At 49.3% G+C, this 17,180-nt stretch overlaps 11 protein-coding genes across 11 annotated transcripts; 9 read left to right on the top strand and 2 right to left on the bottom strand.

The window, feature by feature from the left end:
* Positions 1-22: 22 nt before the first annotated feature.
* PtrM4_061310 (uncharacterized protein) lies at positions 23-893 on the top strand (the record flags this gene model as incomplete). Its single annotated transcript, XM_066105541.1, has 2 exons — positions 23-178; positions 645-893. The coding sequence occupies 2 exons, from the start codon at positions 23-25 to the stop codon at positions 891-893; spliced, it is 405 nt and encodes a 134-aa protein (XP_065964168.1).
* Positions 894-1,668: 775 nt separating this feature from the next.
* PtrM4_061300 (uncharacterized protein) lies at positions 1,669-2,421 on the bottom strand (the record flags this gene model as incomplete). The annotated part of the gene is made up of 1 exon (XM_001932875.2): positions 1,669-2,421. One exon carries the CDS (start codon positions 2,419-2,421, stop codon positions 1,669-1,671), a length of 753 nt encoding a protein of 250 aa, XP_001932910.2.
* Positions 2,422-4,073: 1,652 nt separating this feature from the next.
* PtrM4_061290 (uncharacterized protein) lies at positions 4,074-5,402 on the top strand (the record flags this gene model as incomplete). The annotated part of the gene is made up of 2 exons (XM_066105540.1): positions 4,074-5,032; positions 5,081-5,402. The coding sequence occupies 2 exons, from the start codon at positions 4,074-4,076 to the stop codon at positions 5,400-5,402; spliced, it is 1,281 nt and encodes a 426-aa protein (XP_065964167.1).
* Positions 5,403-5,731: 329 nt separating this feature from the next.
* On the top strand, positions 5,732-6,853 carry PtrM4_061280 (uncharacterized protein; the record flags this gene model as incomplete). The annotated part of the gene is made up of 4 exons (XM_001932873.2): positions 5,732-5,743; positions 5,790-6,168; positions 6,221-6,723; positions 6,776-6,853. The coding sequence occupies 4 exons, from the start codon at positions 5,732-5,734 to the stop codon at positions 6,851-6,853; spliced, it is 972 nt and encodes a 323-aa protein (XP_001932908.1).
* Positions 6,854-7,310: 457 nt separating this feature from the next.
* PtrM4_061270 (uncharacterized protein) lies at positions 7,311-7,601 on the top strand (the record flags this gene model as incomplete). Its single annotated transcript, XM_066105539.1, has 1 exon — positions 7,311-7,601. The coding sequence occupies one exon, from the start codon at positions 7,311-7,313 to the stop codon at positions 7,599-7,601; it is 291 nt and encodes a 96-aa protein (XP_065964166.1).
* A 387-nt stretch (positions 7,602-7,988) lies between these two features.
* Positions 7,989-8,624, top strand: PtrM4_061260 (putative O-methyltransferase; the record flags this gene model as incomplete). The annotated part of the gene is made up of 3 exons (XM_066105538.1): positions 7,989-8,007; positions 8,072-8,223; positions 8,277-8,624. 3 exons carry the CDS (start codon positions 7,989-7,991, stop codon positions 8,622-8,624), a joined length of 519 nt encoding a protein of 172 aa, XP_065964165.1.
* Positions 8,625-9,192: 568 nt separating this feature from the next.
* Positions 9,193-9,579, top strand: PtrM4_061250 (zf-RING-2 multi-domain protein; the record flags this gene model as incomplete). The annotated part of the gene is made up of 1 exon (XM_066105537.1): positions 9,193-9,579. One exon carries the CDS (start codon positions 9,193-9,195, stop codon positions 9,577-9,579), a length of 387 nt encoding a protein of 128 aa, XP_065964164.1.
* Positions 9,580-10,722: 1,143 nt separating this feature from the next.
* Positions 10,723-10,905, bottom strand: PtrM4_061240 (uncharacterized protein; the record flags this gene model as incomplete). Its single annotated transcript, XM_066105536.1, has 1 exon — positions 10,723-10,905. One exon carries the CDS (start codon positions 10,903-10,905, stop codon positions 10,723-10,725), a length of 183 nt encoding a protein of 60 aa, XP_065964163.1.
* A 635-nt stretch (positions 10,906-11,540) lies between these two features.
* Positions 11,541-11,979, top strand: PtrM4_061230 (HIT-MYND zinc finger protein; the record flags this gene model as incomplete). Its single annotated transcript, XM_066105535.1, has 2 exons — positions 11,541-11,918; positions 11,968-11,979. The coding sequence occupies 2 exons, from the start codon at positions 11,541-11,543 to the stop codon at positions 11,977-11,979; spliced, it is 390 nt and encodes a 129-aa protein (XP_065964162.1).
* Positions 11,980-13,165: 1,186 nt separating this feature from the next.
* On the top strand, positions 13,166-15,008 carry PtrM4_061220 (uncharacterized protein; the record flags this gene model as incomplete). The annotated part of the gene is made up of 2 exons (XM_001932871.2): positions 13,166-13,976; positions 14,032-15,008. The coding sequence occupies 2 exons, from the start codon at positions 13,166-13,168 to the stop codon at positions 15,006-15,008; spliced, it is 1,788 nt and encodes a 595-aa protein (XP_001932906.2).
* A 1,185-nt stretch (positions 15,009-16,193) lies between these two features.
* On the top strand, positions 16,194-16,907 carry PtrM4_061210 (putative rna polymerase iii subunit c17 protein; the record flags this gene model as incomplete). Its single annotated transcript, XM_001932870.2, has 3 exons — positions 16,194-16,199; positions 16,294-16,641; positions 16,722-16,907. The coding sequence occupies 3 exons, from the start codon at positions 16,194-16,196 to the stop codon at positions 16,905-16,907; spliced, it is 540 nt and encodes a 179-aa protein (XP_001932905.1).
* Between the last annotated feature and the right edge of the window lie 273 nt (positions 16,908-17,180).

The following is a 17,180-nucleotide window of genomic DNA, read 5'->3' as shown; positions in this document are numbered from 1 at the left end:
TAATACCCAGCCGCTCTCAATCATGCCCCGGTACATCCAATACACCGATTTGGCGCAAGTTCTGCGCCCGTTCACTTCCAACGTTGGAGCCGTCCAGGAAATCCTCTTTGCATTCGACCAAGCCGTTTCCAACCTCGTCAAACAAGACGAAGTGGACACTCCTGCTCTGATAGACGTGGTCAGTCATGCGCCTGAAAAGATATTTCAGAGATGTGTCTGGAGAATTTGATAGAGCGGGCCGCAGAGAATCTCTCTGGGTCTCTTAAACTTCGAGTGCAAGAAGAGCCAAATTCAATGTCCTTGGCCTAATACGGCTGCTTATGAAATCTGCACAAGATATCCGCCGTAGGCCAGGGGACACCAATAATCCAAGCCGAGTCATGAACTGGCTGGTTGGCTCGGCAATGCATGGTCACCTCCTCGATGTTGGATCACTAATGTATAGAATAATAATTGTCAACAACTGGGTTACGGTATGGCCAGAGGTTGATTACGAGGATAATAGAGATGATGAAGAGACGGAAGTGCCAAGAGCCGAGGATGTGGAAAACGCTGATGAAACGGAAGTGGCTGCCAACGACCAGGAGGGAGAGTGAGAAAAGGGAGAAGAGGGAGAAGAAGAATCCTTGCCAACTCCAACCCAGTCTCAACCAAACCCTGTCCAGGAAGATAACGATGGAGCCATCGAAGATGATCGCCATTGGTTCATGAATCAGTACGAAGTTGCGCAAGACGTTGCGCTCCAGGCCGTCGGCCCCAAGATCAACGTCTATGATCACACCAATCCAATTGCCCACCCGAGTGAGGATGCGTTCTGTGTCCTTTGTCAAGGTACAGCCGAGGACGAAGAAGAGACCAAAGAGTTACGCTTCTGGGTTAATCTGCGAGTATGATCCCATGGATTTCATACAACATGCTTGAGCGGGCTGTTGAACTCGGTACAGTGGGGACAAAGTAACAGCACATGTCCTCTCTGTAAAGCCTTCATTTGCCCGCGAAGGATAGCGAGGCAAGTGTGAAAAGACTTGGTCGATCTCTCTTCGATATCATGCAGTCGATGGTTTTTCAGTTTGGTACGCCAAATGTGGGCACTGGTATAATTAAGGAGATAAAGACTTTGGGCGGTCAACAAAGAAAGATTGCGGCATAGTTTATCAAATAATGTCGGCCGTTTAGAGCCTAGGCAAATAAAATTACAAATGCATTCATACGTGTGCTCTTTCCCTCTGGTGAAGCTTCCGAGTCTTTGTTTCTATAAGTTATTAAGAGATTATGCTCTAGCATCTAGACACTGTCTATACCATCGTAAATGTAATCGAGGTCACGTCTCATCCCTTACCATCTACCCCTATAACTCACAGCTCACAAAACTACCTGTCTTCTTTAAGAAACTAACGACGACAAAAGCATGTTTCCATACTACAGGTGTGGGGAACAAAGGCAAGAGAGGTTACCATAAAATTTATCACTATTGACGAGAGCTCATGCTGCTATTTAATTGTTTCTCGCTTGTGCTGTGGCTTTGATTGTTGAGCAGAATAGCAAGGACAAATCAGCAAGAGTGTTGGTCGTGAGAAGTAATTTCCATCGCAAAAAATAAGATTGACTGTTCCCTACGCTACTCTAATCATGTATAGGCTTGATTTCCCTACCGCTTGAGTTGTAACTTCACTTGATAGATGAAGTCGAGCTTGACCCACTGGATACAGGTTGGGTACCCGCAATTTCGGCTTTATCCTTATTACTCAACACAACGCGATCGCACCAAGAGCACCAGCTTCTTATATCTCCGCGAACCTCGCGCTCAAGATACTGGATGGATCTATCCTTCTCATCCTCGTACAGCTTGACGCACTCGCCGACGCGTAACTGCTTCTTGAGCTTGATCTTCAGAACGCCACCAATGCCTTCGATTTCTTGATGAAAGTAGGATGTGCCCCTCCAGCGATCAGGTCGATCAGGTGTCTCCGGGGTTTGCGATCTTGCAACTTCAAACACGGGATCTTCCTCGCAGGTCTCGTGTTCAACGAGGCGTGCACCAAGACATCTGATTTGCCTTCCACATTCTACACCCTCGTTTCCTTCGCCAGCGCCAGTGCCCACACCACCTAGGTAGTGCCTATATTGTGTGCGCCAGCTCCAGCCACGAACGTAGATGCCGTCGGCATTTCGCAGGTACCTGCCACATGGCGCACAAAGCCAGACTACATCGTCACAGTTGCAAATCCGCTCAAAAGCAGGGGCTGTGAAGGCTCGAGGTTTATCGTCATCGAACACGACTGGACGTGGCATGGGCGACGAGGAGTCCGACGGTGAGCGAGGCTTCTGCGGAGTTACAAGGAGAGCCAATGGCGCCTTGATGCATGTACTACATAGCCGACGATGACGTACTCGAAGTGCAGGCGTAGGCGGCGGCTTCATGGTGCAGTTCTGAGCTTATTAGCGCCGACTCTATCCATCTGTCAAACGTCATACCCGACACACGATGACGCCGCAGCGCTGACAGCCGCCAACCATGTCGCGCGCACAGATTGTTGGTATCATGCGCTGCTCTGCGTATGCCTGAGCGCCCTCTCTCGCACTGAAATCGACGTCTTCATTGTCGCAATGCAGCGTGTGCTTGACAAGTTGGCTGCGGTATTCCAGTAGATTTGCACGAAACTGCCTACACGTCCGCGAAAGATCATGCAGCGTATTGAGATCGAGCTGCGCAGCCAGTTGGCTCACTATTCTATACAGTTAATATTGGTTAGCATACATAAGGGCGCGGATTGTGTCCATGCTATGGTTAAAGCTCACGGATAGCAGCTGAGGGCAGCGCTGAATCCATTAATGTTCGGGTTCGGTCTCTCTTCTGTCTCTCCCGCACCCTCCCCATTTTCTGCTGGTGAAGCTTCCAGAGAATGGTACAGTGGCTTGACGTTCAGCAAGCCCGACGCGTGCGGGGTTTGGAGCGAAGGAGATTCGTCGTCTTCTAGATCAACTAGAACCACCATCGTGAGCAGCTATAGAAGGCACGTATAGCATCGAAGCCAGACGAGGCTCGATACAACGATAACGAAAGTGTCGATGGTGAAAGAGCGATGGCGGAGTCGTGAAGGAAGAAGGGACGCTTGCCGCGTTGGTGGGGTCCTTGGCATCATGTCATACGCGTCTTCGACTCCGAGGTCCACTTTTGACATATTCCCCGTCAGAGCTGACTCCGACCGCTAGTAGGTGTAGTCAAAGTAGAAAAGCAACCATTGCCTATGCGGCGCATATGAATAGCTCAGGCAGCGGCATGTCCGACTAAAGCGGTCAGCATCTGAACAACCGACCTCAGGAGCACCAGCAAATCCCAAAGAGGTTGGTGCTGCGACTAGAGCTTTGAAGAGCGTTCGATGTACCGCAGGTAAAAATTTGCATGGCCGAAAACTCAGCTGTAATTCTTGCATGTGGTGAGGTATCTGATGAACACAGGACGATCGGACAAAGAATGACATAGCACAAGACGCATGTGCTTAGTCATCAATCTTTCGGCATGCGCTAACTACTTCAGTCGCCTGCCCCTCCTTTGTTGACACCTCCAGAACAATTTTCGGTCTCATACACTGACTACTTCCGCCGTATACAATTATTTGATGCGTAGGGTTTCAATTGCATCCCGGATATTGTGTAATCAGCAAATATGGAGATTGACCAGCTTCGGCTCTCCGCGACGCGGACCGTGCCGGAGAGCTTGATGGCTGATGTCCTACCGGTGGCCACAACGCTATTGTACTCACTTGGCGTCGTCCAATTTGGCAGGTTTCCGTGTATTTTACTAATTCTGTATTGGTTGGAGAGACCGTTCTGATCCACTTACGCAAATCTTCTCAACGCAATGTGCGGGCGCCACCCGGATCCAGTGCTAGATACCCACCTTTAGATCTCTAGCCGTCCAAGATGACCGGGAGTGGATTAAGCTAATGGGTGCCTGCTGTATAAGTAGAGTGTACCCAGTCAGCGACTGTCAAGGCTTAGAGTAGTCTTCCTACGTTCTTTACATGTCTGTCGTCTATCCTACTACAATTTCGCACAACATTATCTAGAGCATGACTACATTTATCATTCGCGATGTTCGCATCTTCACTGGTGAAGAGAAGATAGATGAAGGCTACATACATATCGAGGATGGCAAAATCAACTCTGTTGGCCCCATGAAAGACATTCCAAAAGTCACAGTCAAGACATACTCGAAGCCCGGACATACTCTTCTCCCAGGTCTGATTGACTGCCATATTCATGCCGACAGAGCAGACCCCGTGGCTCTACCACAAGCCTTACGTTTCGGAGTAACCACCGTGTGCGAGATGCACAATGAGCTCGAAAACGTGCAGAAGCTGAAGAAACAGACGCTGGAGCCCGATACTGCTTCCTACAAGACAGCGGCTCAAGCAGCTACAATCGAAAACGGATGGCCCATACCCGTAATCACAGCGCATGACAAGAGTCCGGAGACTGCTGCAGCAATTGCGAAATGGCCAAAGTTGACGGATCGTAATAGCGTCATTGAGTATTTGGATTGGACCGCCAAAGAGATGCAGCCAGACTATATCAAGCTCATGCACGAAAGCGGGACATCATTTGGCCGCGAATTCAGCTATCCTTCCTTCGAACTCCAAAGCATTATTGTTGAAGAGGCAAAGAAGCGCGGTTACTTTACCATTGCACATGCTACATGTCTCAAGGATACCATCGATGTTCTCAATGCAGGCGTAAACGGCCTGACACATACATTCTGCGACCAGACACCCACACAAGAAGTGATCGATGCGTACAAGAAGAACAACGCATGGGTGAATCCAACCCTCGCGACAATGGGTAGCTTGACGACCGAAGGAAAAGAGCTCCAACACAAGTTCGCACACGATCCAAGGGTGGAAGGAATGCTCAGTGAGGATAGTGTCGGTAACATGTGCAAATGCATGGGCTTTGCTACTGAGCATGGGAAGGTTGAATATGCATATGAAGGCGTCAGGAAACTCAGGGAAGCAGGTGTCGACATTCTATGGTATGTGTACCGTACCAGAATCCTCACCAGATGGCTAACATATTGTAGTGGCAGTGATTCTGCTGGTCCTGCTGTTGGTACGGCGTTCGGTCTATCCATGCACCATGAGCTGCACATCTTCGTTCACAAAATTGGTATGACGCCTGCCGAAGCTCTTCGTTCAGCTACCAGCTTAATCGCGAAGCGCTTCAAGTTCGAGGACCGCGGTCAAGTAGCGAAAGGACTAAATGCCGATCTGCTGTTGGTTGAGGGTAACCCACTAGAGGATATCGATGCGACGCTAAACATTCGTGGTGTTTGGCGTGATGGTAATCTCTGTAGCATGTACGCTGAGAAGCTAGAGGCTGGGGTAGAACCGCTGCTAGGCTGATCATTTGTTACAAACGAATACACTTCTCAAATGCTAGAAGCATTCTGGTCACCTTACGAAGCCATAGACGATTATAGCAAATGCAAACAAACCTCAATTGCCCTTTTAAGCTTTCTTCTGACGTGTATGGACACCGCAAATCTAGCGAGAAAGCATGCAAGGGGCCCAGTCCTTTCCTACGTTCCGCGGGGCCAATCCGCGCTTAGTTCATGAGCTCACGACTCGCTCAACTTCATTTGTCATCACCATCGGCATGCGACAACTATATTCTACTACATGGCGTCCGACATAACATCATCTTGAGACGAGTCATAAACCAAGACCAAGCTATGTCGACATCTGTGGGCCGCCCTTCTACAAAAGGCATACCTAACTAACATACCACAGACCACCAACATCAACTATGCAGACAAAGACGGCCAGTTTCGTCGCAAGCCGTCCGCATTTCGCAACTTCATCTCCTCAGATCCAAGCTCTGAGTTTCCAGCAGAGAAAGGGCGCTATGCACTCTACATTCACATGGGCTGTCCGTGGGCACATCGAACCAACATTGTGCGTAGCCTGAAAGGCCTCGAGGACATTGTCCAACTGGTCGTCTGGGACGTTTCACTTGTGCTCGACAGGAAAGGATGGGGCATGTCTGGAAAGCCGGGTTTCGAGAAGGAGCCGCTCTACGGGTTTACGAACTTGAGGCAGTTGTATGAGAAGGCCAGTCCAGAGTACGAAGGACGGTGTCTCGTCCCAACACTCTGGGATAAGCAAAAGGGTAAGTTCATTTTCCATGATGTCCCATTCTGGAATGCTCAGCTCCACTGCAGAGACTATCGTGAGCAACGAGTCCAGTGAAATCATCCGCATGTTCTACACCGAATTCGATGCGCTTATCCCTGAAAGTCTGAGGGAGTCGAGCAAAGGCGATAAAGCCATCTTTCCCGCTCATCTTCACAAGAACATAGAAGAGATGAATGAATGGGTCTATGACACAGTCAACAATGGTGTCTACAAGACCGGCTTTGCTCAAACGCAGGAAGCCTACGAAGAGAACGTCTACCCCGTCTTCGAATCTCTCGACCGACTAGAAGAGCACTTTGGTACGACAAGTGGACCGTTCTTTTTCGGCGATCATATCACCGAAGCCGATATCAGACTATATCCTACGCTTATCAGATTCGACGTCTCATACTTCACCATCTTCAAGTGCAATCTCAAGATGATCCGATACGAGTATCCGAGGCTACACGACTGGCTGCGTAAGCTCTATTGGGATGACAGCGAGCTGACCAATTTTGGTGCGTTCAGGAAGACGGTGGACTTCCAGACGGTATGTATAGATGTGAAGGCGTGCGGGGCTTACGCGCTGATGTTCAGAGCAGTACAAAACTGGATACACGAATGCGACAAAAGCAAAGATTGTGCCAGTAGGACCAAAGCCAGACATTATGCCGTTGTAGTCGTAGATGGAGTGACTTCGGCCGAACGTGCTATCAAGGACAGAGAACGATACCGAGGTATCTGAGCAGAAGATTGATGTTTGATATGTTATTTATCGTTTTTTTGAACGATGTCTACTCTGCGGGTGCGATTGTAGTGGTGACGTGGTGGATGCATGAGCGCGGCAAAAATGGGGTAAGACACAGGACGGCTCACTAAGCCCATCACTGAAGCTCGCTTCCTAAGCGCCTACTGAAAGCGGTAAGAGGTTGTAACGCTCTAGTTATCAGGTTATGACTGATCAACTGAAGAACTATTGCCAATCAAGTAATCTCTTACCCAGTGAATTTGATTCGAGGATGGTTGTCAGGGGTGCCCTCTTCTCAGCTTTAACAACTACCCCCAAGCATAGCTATCCCACCACATTGATGAAAATAAAAACGTCTATTGCGCAACTAGAAACAAAATCCTTTGACAATGTCTTCCACCAGTAGTCCTGCTGGCCATGAAAGCACTTCCATCGCTTCCCTCTCCAGCCGTGTTTCGCAACTGTCCGTTTCCATAGTATCTTATCTCGATACCAACGGCTATGACCAACCAGACTTTTCACGATCACGATGCTCCACCATGGTCCCCGAGACTAGAGAATACGAGGCACTCAGAAACCAAATGAACAATGCCATCCTCGACCTCTACCTCTTGGTCAACGGTCCCAAGAACATCTTCCGAACACAAAACTACCTAGTCGGTGACCAAGCAGCCACATAAGTCGCACTAAGCCGGATGTATTTCAATCACGTCCCGGCTGACGATACTGGTATAAGCGCAGCCGCATTAGCTGAGAGAGCCGGCATGGACGAAAACCGCACAGCCCGATTTCCGAAGATACTAGCAACACAGAGGATCTTTGAAGAGGTATACGGGAAGTTCCGTCATACCGCTACGTCCGAGTTTCTCAGGACTTCTGTCTGCAGCGCCATGGCTGAGTTGTCTTATGATGTTATGTTCAAGGCGGCTTCGGAGATGAACAGGCATATTGATGAATCACCCTATTATACAGGTCTGAAGGATTGTGCGTTCTACAGAAAATTTGGCTCGACGTTCTACGAGTCACTCGAGCAGGATCCGAAGATTTAAGCGCGATTCTTTGATGTCATGAAAGGATGGTCTTTGGGTAAGTCACATCAACCCAATCTTGTCATCGACCTACCTGTGTAATCAGGTTCACACATCTTTAGCCCCCTTTCCTCCGTTGCAAATCAATAACTGTGATACAGTTGATGATAGCAACCGAGTTCTACAAAACGCTTTCGACTGGTCAGAGTTACAGAACAAGAAGGTGGTTGACATCGGAGGTGGGGACGGTCATGTCAGTATGGACCTTGCAAGGGTACGCTAGCCTTTCCCCCCACAATGTCACATCAAGGCTGAAACACTGTGCAGAAATACACCAACTTTGAGATTGTCGTTCAAGACGCCTTTACCCATGAACTCTCAGCTGCAGAAGCTACCGAATTCGGAGATCGGGTGTCGTTCCAGCAATACGACTACTTCACACCACAGCCCACCCGCGACGCTGGAGCCTATCTCTTCCGCAGCTGCTTTCATAACCATAATGACGAGGAGTGCACAAAGATGCTTCAAGCCATCGTTCCAGTTCTGGTGAACCGAACAGATGATCCAAGGCTCTTGATCAATGACTGTATAGTGCCGCAGCGTGCTGAGGGCGGTATCACTAGGAGTGAGGAGCATCAGCATCGGCAGCTAGATATGATCATGCTGGTTTTTTAGGTGGGGAGGGTAGAACGGAACGAGATTGGCGAAGACTCATGGAGAGGGCTGATCCGAGACTTGAGATATTGAAGATGCAGTACAATCCAAGGGGTGGTGGGCTGTTAGAGATCCGCTTGAATGACGGGTTTGTTGTAGCTCCTATTGTTCAAATATAGTGCTTGTAGCAAACTGGAAATTAGGGAAACTTTTGCTTTGTTTATAGTGCCATGTACCGAAGGCCTCCCGGTCGTAACTGTCAGTCTTGCTCAAAACTTATAACTATGCTTAGTGTTATAATTATAAGATTTTTACTATCGGTGTATATACAATGTTTTCAATTCACTCGTCAAAATTTTGATATGTCCAAGGTGAAACAAAATACAGCAGCATTCCAACGTCTGTGAATCGCTGTGGCGGGCGATTGACCGCAGGAACATACTTTCACCGGCCACGCGAGATAAAATAAGAAACCCCCCCTTGTCTTGATTTTGAAATTCTCCCCCCTCACAGAATCAACCACTCGACCTTGCAACCTACCACTATCGAAGAAACTTACTCACGGAACATTGGGCAAAAGTCGGAGAAGATGGCACCAACACCACCCGCATTCGAGGATTTTCACCGCCGCTGCTTGAAGGTATGCTCGTGGCTCAATCGACCAGACAGTGCTTCTTGTACCATCTGCACCGAGGACTACGACCACGTGGAGCATCGCACCATCCGCATCAAAGTCAAATCACCAACACTCTGTAACCATGTCTTCTGCGAGACCTGTCCTCAGGAGATGTTCAGCCGCAGGAGGGTACAAGATGGCGCTAACAAGTGTCCTCTCTGTCGTGCTGTATGGTTCAAGGCCGAATTCGAGAGCCCCGATGCACAGCGTAGACGAGTGATGGACTCGGTTGAGACTCCTGCCACCCCACCCGAAGCAGATTGGCAGACTTTTTTCACGCTTGGTGGCTGGGACTACTAGATTAGAACCGCCTCTAGTCCAGTTTCTTCATTCCGTCGATTGACTGACATGTTCCGTTCTTCAACGTACTCCGGACGTCAGCATGATCCTTCAACCGCCTGATCCCGTCTTACTTCCGAATTATTGGGTATTCGACTAATTCGCTCGTCTCTAGTCACCCCCAATACCATGCTACAACCCCCGCCACCCCCTGATCTCACCCATCATGACCTTAGGGATGAAATCTTCGAAGCTCTTGCAATGCTCGGGCATGATCAAGCCGCTCAGGACATAAATTGGGGCGAGCAGATACAGTTACTACGCCAAAACTTGGTTCAACATGATGAAGTGGCTTAGGACACGTATCAGGACGAGCAGTGACGGGTATTACGACAACGCCTGGACAAATTGCAAGTTTATGGGGAGTTAGTAGTTTCCCGACGCTAGTACGCGATTGATCATTGCGGCATAGTGGGAAAGCAATTGCCCAAGGCTGTCCTGACGGGGGACCAGGTTGCAAGCAGCCGTAAAGCTGAAACTTAAATACCATTTTGATTTCCTGGAGCACGACGAATATTCCAGATATTCCAGAGAGACATCAAAATGTCTAGATGAAAGGCCAGTAGATGGTGGACTGAGAATCAGGTCGGATAACAAAGGCAGCTAAGTATATGCATTGTCTGATCTTACCGTAGCATTTTGAAGGTTCTAAGAACAAGACCTTATGGTCCTTGTTTGCGTCCACAATGATTATGAGAGAAGTTTTGGAGTACTCAGTTTGTTGTAGCCATCTAAACAGTCAGAAATGTGTCTGTCATGTACCCAATCAAACACCTTTATGATCATGTAACCATCAATATACTCCATTTGATCTTTTTCATTTTCAAGATTTGACGCATATACTAGAGACAACGCATATATGGGCACTGAATAGCATTGTTCATAATACGTGGTTGAGTTAAGAACCATGTAGATGCGAATGAAGCTCGGTTCGCAACCTCAGATTGAACCACTGAAGAAGCTAATCAACTTGGGGTTTCTGAGATAGGAGTCGAGTTATTTCTATCAATTCCTAAGAATACATAAAGCGATTTGGAAACCTTGTACGGATACACTCAGAGGTCAGTCCTGGGTGCGGAGAGCGATGCGAGTCAAGCAGAAATACTATGAAGTGAGTGGCTCTGCTTGATGGCTTCCTAATATGGATAAAATCTCCGGCTCTGTCTCTTGAAAGTAATCGACGAATAGTCTGCTTGTAACGCGGAGAAAAGATATGTCTTGATCCGGTAGATCCGGTAGATCCATGACCTGTCGGGCCTTCCTGCTTACGCCGCCGGAGAGTTTCATTGTAGTTGCGTTGCCTTTGAGATACTTAAAATAGATACCACGAACACCGTAAGCCCTACTGGAGAAAGATCGCCAAAGGTCTGGGATGGTAGGGACTGAGATTCCATCTGAGATCGGTGAGATTCTTGTCAGTTTATGATAAACTGACACGTGTTGAGTTCACGCGAATGATTCAGGGCCGGACAGTGAAATGGCGCTTGTTGATAAGGAAAAATAGTGCAGACATGACAGTAAAATACGTCTCGCTCTTGCTCGCACATGTCTAGGGAGTACTATATCCTAGTCTCAAAATGCTTGGAATGCATACCGATCATGAGGAGCCGCATTGGCAGGGTACGGAGATGGTGCCGTATGCTGCTAGCGCGGTACATGTGCTGTTTGAAGCCTCACTAACATGTTGAAGGTATTAGAAGGAGCCCACGCTCGACGGCTGTACCCGGCATCTTGTGGCGTGGGCGAATGTTGAGATGCAGGAATATTATGGGCTAAGACGGGATCGGTTTAGGCTTATCGCTTACGAAATATCCCTGTAATTTCAATGCCGATCACATCGACTGACATTTCCTGGGAGTAGGACGTCGCAACTAGACGACACACGAAAATTACCTTTCCTCCTTTTCCGCATAGCATACGAAATGACGGAATCAGTACCAACTGCGAACCCCTCGTCAGAGACCCGGCCAGATTCATCAAGCGCCTCATCCTCGGCACCGACAGCCTCGTCTCCAGTACCCAACACACAGGATGAGGCTATTTCTTCTTCGTCAAGCCCGGTATCAACATCCGTATGCGCGCAATGCGGAAAGTCACCAGAATCGCTGAAGCAATGTATAAAATGCCACAGCGTGCACTACTGCAACAAAGACTGCCAAAAGTCACATTTCAAGACACACAAGAAAGCGTGTCCGATTTTGGCGCAAGAGTATGTCAAATTGCATGAGCCAAAGATGGCAAGTCGATCAAGTGGTGGCGCAAAGGGAGAGGGAAGAGAAAGGGGAATACAGAAGTGGCAGGTATGTTTATCGGAAGGTGCGGATGGGGTTGCATGCTAATGTTGGTTAGTTTGACACCTGAGCCATGTGGTGAAAGATAGGTACGATGGTAAGATGGTAAGATGGACTAGTAAGATGGAGGAAGAGTTATACGGGATTGCTAAGAAAAGAAGTGGGAAAGTAGTTTGAGAGTGTACCGATGAGGGTTGATACCCCCCGCTGTTGCGAAAGTGATTAGTCGTCAAATGCAAAACGGGAAGTCTAAGTACCGAGACACGTGCAGCGGACCATGTGCCGCAGTGAGTGCTTTTGACAAGAGTACGACGGCGCTGGTGTCTCGATGCATCAGACCCAAAAGGAATCTGATAAGAGACTATAACACGGTGGCTATGGTTTGGTAGCGCATTAACATGTGGCCGGGCAGTCTAGATGCGCACGGATCATTTCTCCATACGGTAAGGCGCAGCAGGTTTGTGTGGCGGTCCCAAGGGTCGTGTGCGTAGATGGCCTTCTGGAACAACAGCAAGGGTACGTGCTGCTGTGGCTCGCACGAAAGCGATCGAAGATGAGCGACCGGGCTGGAGATTGCACCTGCGACAGAAAGAGTGCTATGAGCAATATAAGTGCGGGCCAAAAGAGGCCATCAGCTGGGTGCGGCATGTTTGGCATGCATCGTGTAGGTCGCTAGTGTGCAGAGTCTGACCCACTACTCAGCTTCGTCGGCGGGACTAATCAACAATGGCCGTAGCGGTTCAGGCAAGCACCGATGGAAAGGCTGGCGATGACTTTTTCTGACAATTGATATCGGCTGACATGCACGTAGCAGGCGATGAGACAAGGTTCGGTCAGGCCACGCCAATGCTGTGTTGTAAATTCTTTGCGGCGAGGTCTAGATCTGCTGAGACCCTTGCCCACGCTACCACCATCAACTGCAGCGAACATCGGGTAATCACTCCGCAACCCGCCCTGAGCCACCACGCTCCCACTGCACCGGCCTTGTTTGCTGATGCGGCTTGGGTCTTGTAATTGCCATCGTTCTCCATCGCGCTTGACCAGCTGATTCACTCGTTTACTGTCACCCTCCTTCCTGTTCAATCCCATCTTCCCACCTGCCCGTGACTGCCGCCCCGCAGTACTGCGAACTTTGGACCTTTGTACTTGGACAACACCACTTCAGCCACGTCTCTGTGCGCCTGTCCAACCCAGCAAACGCCATCATTATAGCGTGCCCTGTGCCCAACCACCCATCCTCGGACATCTGGTTTGCCATGACCGAACCCCAGTCCCCATCACGTGTTGCCCTCCAGCAATTCCAAACTGAGACTTCTTCACACTTTCCATGCCAGTCCCGCGAAGCTTTCCAGCCCAGCTCTGTTCCAGCTACGCCCGATGGAGGTGTAGATGCGGGTCCTTATCATGACATAGCTCACCAAAGCTATATGCCTTCGTTCCTCGAAGACTCTTTCCCTCAGCCTTTCCCGCACCCTTTCGACTTGCCACAGCCCTTGAAGACTCCTACGATCGAGGAGCGGCCAGATCTTGACTTGACTTTGAGTCTTCCCGCAGGTAGCGCCTCGCTCCCTACATCCACTGTACTGAGGACAGCGCATAACTTGCGTCTGCCCTCGTTCGATCAGCTTGGAATTGCTGCGCCCCACCCCGATCGCATCTCGCTTCAAACCGATCAGTCTTTCTCTCCATTAGGCGCCGGGCCACTCTCAAAACCAGAAGATCCCCTCCATGCGCTCAGCCCACCTCTCGGTCTTTTCGAGCACCACGAAAGCAACATTCATGCCCCCGCTACCACTCCCAAGGCTGCCAAAGCTGGTCTGGGACACATTATATCCACGCACACGCCTCCCTCGGAGCCGGGGACGATCAGTTGGGGATCCTTTGTGAATGTACGGACAGCTGGACTAGGTTCACCCCCCAGTTCTGATCCGGGCAAATCACCCAATTTGAGAGTAACTGCAAGTACAACTGCCCCTGCTCAAGCGCCCATCATCGTTCCAACTCACGACGAGTTCACCGACGCACTGAGAATGGAAACTTGGATAGACGATGTGAAAAGCACCATCAGTGAGTAGTTTTTCCACCCGTCCTGTAAGCATTTTCTTGTGCTAAGCAGCTGCAGTGGCCGAATCTGGATGCCTACATCATGACTCCGTCAAGATACTGTCCCATGCCCTCCCTTGTCCTTCAACAACAGGCCATATTTTTGGTCAAATCATCGCTTCTATCCATGACAGGTCTACGACGGAAACTTCATGGATTAATGTCTTTCATGCCCTTCCTGGCCGCTACACCCTCATGGACCTTCCCAAATCCCCGCCATCGACTCCTGGGCCCGCTATTGGAGGAGACTCATACTTCACAAGCAAAGTCTTTGATAGTGCCGTCGCCATCCCCGACTACCAGCTTGACTCACAACTTTTGCCCCCATCACCTAGGCCTGTGGTCCCACCGGGTAGCATCAATGTATCCATTGTCGAGAGATACATTCCACCTACGAATACGAACGAATATTCGGAAATGTTTACATTTCGAGGGCGATCCCTGTTGTACGACCGCCTGCTCGAGCTTTCTAGCAACGATGGTATTCTCCTGTTCATCTACCCGACCAAGACTGGTGCGAAGACTTTCACGCAGCAGTATCTTGGACCAATCCTAGATCCCCTCCTGCGAACTATGACAGTAGTAAATGACCTTCATTCAGAGCTGGGAAAGAACTTGGGTCAAATGGCCTCGGTAAACTACCTGGATGAGTACAGTCGTCTTGAAAGCCAAGTGCGGAAGTTCTGCTATGCTATGACCGAACGCCAGGCTAACACCGACTACAACGTCATCTATTCGGCAAAAGAGGAGGTTCCATTGACGAGGTCTGCTTGGGCAGACGACTGGTGGATAAAGCAGGAAAAACCTCGGATCCGGGATCTCATCTCATCATACTTCTCCAAGACGAGGAAGCTTCCATCTAGTGAATACACTAGCGCAGCCATGATCGAGGAAGTAATCAAGGGTGTCTCAGAGCGAGACTATTACGATGGAGAACCTACAAAAGGCGTTGAACTCGGCATCTTTATCGTTAAAAAGACAAGAGTCGCTACATAAGCTTCTCGCCTGCCACACCGACTGGAACACGGATGGTAGAGAGCGTTTCGACATCACACGAGGCAACAAATAAACGTTGTATCAGTAAACTTGACCAGGTGTTTTACTTGAAGCAATGATCTCACGGGTACATGAAAATTACGATACGAGGACTCCTACAGTACGACGGTGCGATTATTCATTATGTCATAGCATTTGCGCGGCGTCAGCGGCATGGATTGATATCTGTCTGTATTACAGAACAGCCCACAAAAGAGAGCAAAGGGACGTAATAGTAATACTCCGATGAGCATGTTATAGCAGATTAAACATTTTAAAGCAGACTGGGTTTTCTCGTACGAACTTGCCGTGACCAATATCACATGTTCCCATTTTTTTTCGCACGGGTAGGCAGGGTAAGCTTACCTGCATACATATACCAAGGCATGCCTGCATTTTTCTTCATGCTGCATGTGGGGACCTGACCTCTCGCGATAACCGCACCAAATATATATCCCTCTGTGATATCCTTTGAGCCCCAATCACTTCAAGTCAAGTGACCCTGCTACAAACGTCTATCTACAGGGGAGCTAGAGTATTGGGCAAGAAGACGCGAGAAGACACCGGACCGTCCAAGGCTTGAAGGTTGGTTCTTGGGTTGTTGCCAAGGCGCTAGCACAAGGCCCTTTCTAACTACTCACTTCTGGCTTTGCCATCACTTACCCGCCAACCTGCATGCAGGAACATCGGGCGATCACTAATTGATACTTTCAAACTCTAACTCCGACACTGAGTTCTGTGCCGAAGCGCTCGGGGTAGATCCTGGTAGGTATGTCATTCCTTGTCGTTTAGTTTTTCTCTGCTTTTCTCCATGTTCGCGCTTTCCCGATGTCTTCCTAGACTTGTCTCTGTCACGTGCACATATGTTACGCGCGGACGTCGATCGTTGCAGTGATGGATTGAGAGCACAAGTTCGGCGCGTTAGAGCTTGGAAAACGACTCTCACCCAACATTCTATTCTTCAAACCTCTTTTGGGCAATGCGGAACATGAAGGTGTAGGATTGGACTAACTCAGGTGTGGGTAGGCCTAATCTGGACGCATACTCACAGATTCTACGCACAAGTCTCGTGACATCGAGGCAGAGCGACTTAACACCCACACCACTCAACTAAACTCACATCTCAACCCACAAACCATCGCCATCATGCACGTAAGCCCCCCTACCACATTAACCCACCAAGTGCTCTTAAACCCTCTGCTCCTCCCCTACGCCCAAGTCCCCAACACCCTAACCCACCCTCCAGATCTCCAAACCCCAATCCGCCCTCCTCACCAACCACGAAGTCCTCCTGCACCTTCTAGCCGAAGATGCCGAATACACGGGCACCGACTCTACATCGCGGGAGCGCAAGAAGCCCTCTGGTCTGAACCACATGCTACGCGATGGTCTCACGTACCTCCAAAACTCCGCCTTCACCACCACCAGCTCGCCCGTGGAAAAACATCCAAACAGGCCTCTGACGCTGTACCGGGGCCCGCACAGCTTGTTCCGCGCGCTTGCGCCAAAGTACCGCTTGAATAAGGCAGAGTATTTGCAGTTGTATAATCTGAGGCCTAGTACGCAGGTTATGCTTGAACTAATTATTGAGGAGGTGAGTGATCTTTTTTACTTTTCTATTCTCTTTTTGGCTATGGGTTTGTTGGAAGGGAAATGCTGACAAGTGGTTTATAGGCAGGAGCGCGGTTCAAGGAAGAGGACTTGCTTGATATTCTGGCTATCATTCAACAGGTGTTCGAAGAGGAAGAGGCGAACATCCCGCCTGGAGTTGAGGATATGGAGATGCCCAAGATAGCTAACAAGCTTCTGGGTGCAAGCAAGAAGCGGAGGAAGATCAAGAGGCGTGTGGACAAGGCTTGAGGTCGTCATGTGAACAGGTTGAGATGGGGAAGATCTGGTTGAAATCATTAATGACAAGGAAAACACTGGCTACGAAGATGAGGATAGTCATGTAGGAGGCTGTGGTCAAGCGCAGTGAAGCATCACATAGCAAACGAGATCAACACCAAACTTTTATGAACATGTAATTGTATGCTACCAAGTGGCGGGTATCCATCCACATCCACAGCGTCCCCATCATGCAACGTAAAATGGACTTGCAAAGGTAAAATTACACAGAAATGCCCATTGCCT

This window comes from Pyrenophora tritici-repentis, chromosome 2 (assembly GCF_003171515.1).
Source record: "Pyrenophora tritici-repentis strain M4 chromosome 2, whole genome shotgun sequence".
In the NCBI taxonomy this organism is placed as follows: Eukaryota; Fungi; Ascomycota; class Dothideomycetes; order Pleosporales; family Pleosporaceae; genus Pyrenophora; species Pyrenophora tritici-repentis.
Note: the sequence above shows the minus strand (reverse complement) of the source record. Positions and strands in the feature narration are given on the sequence as shown.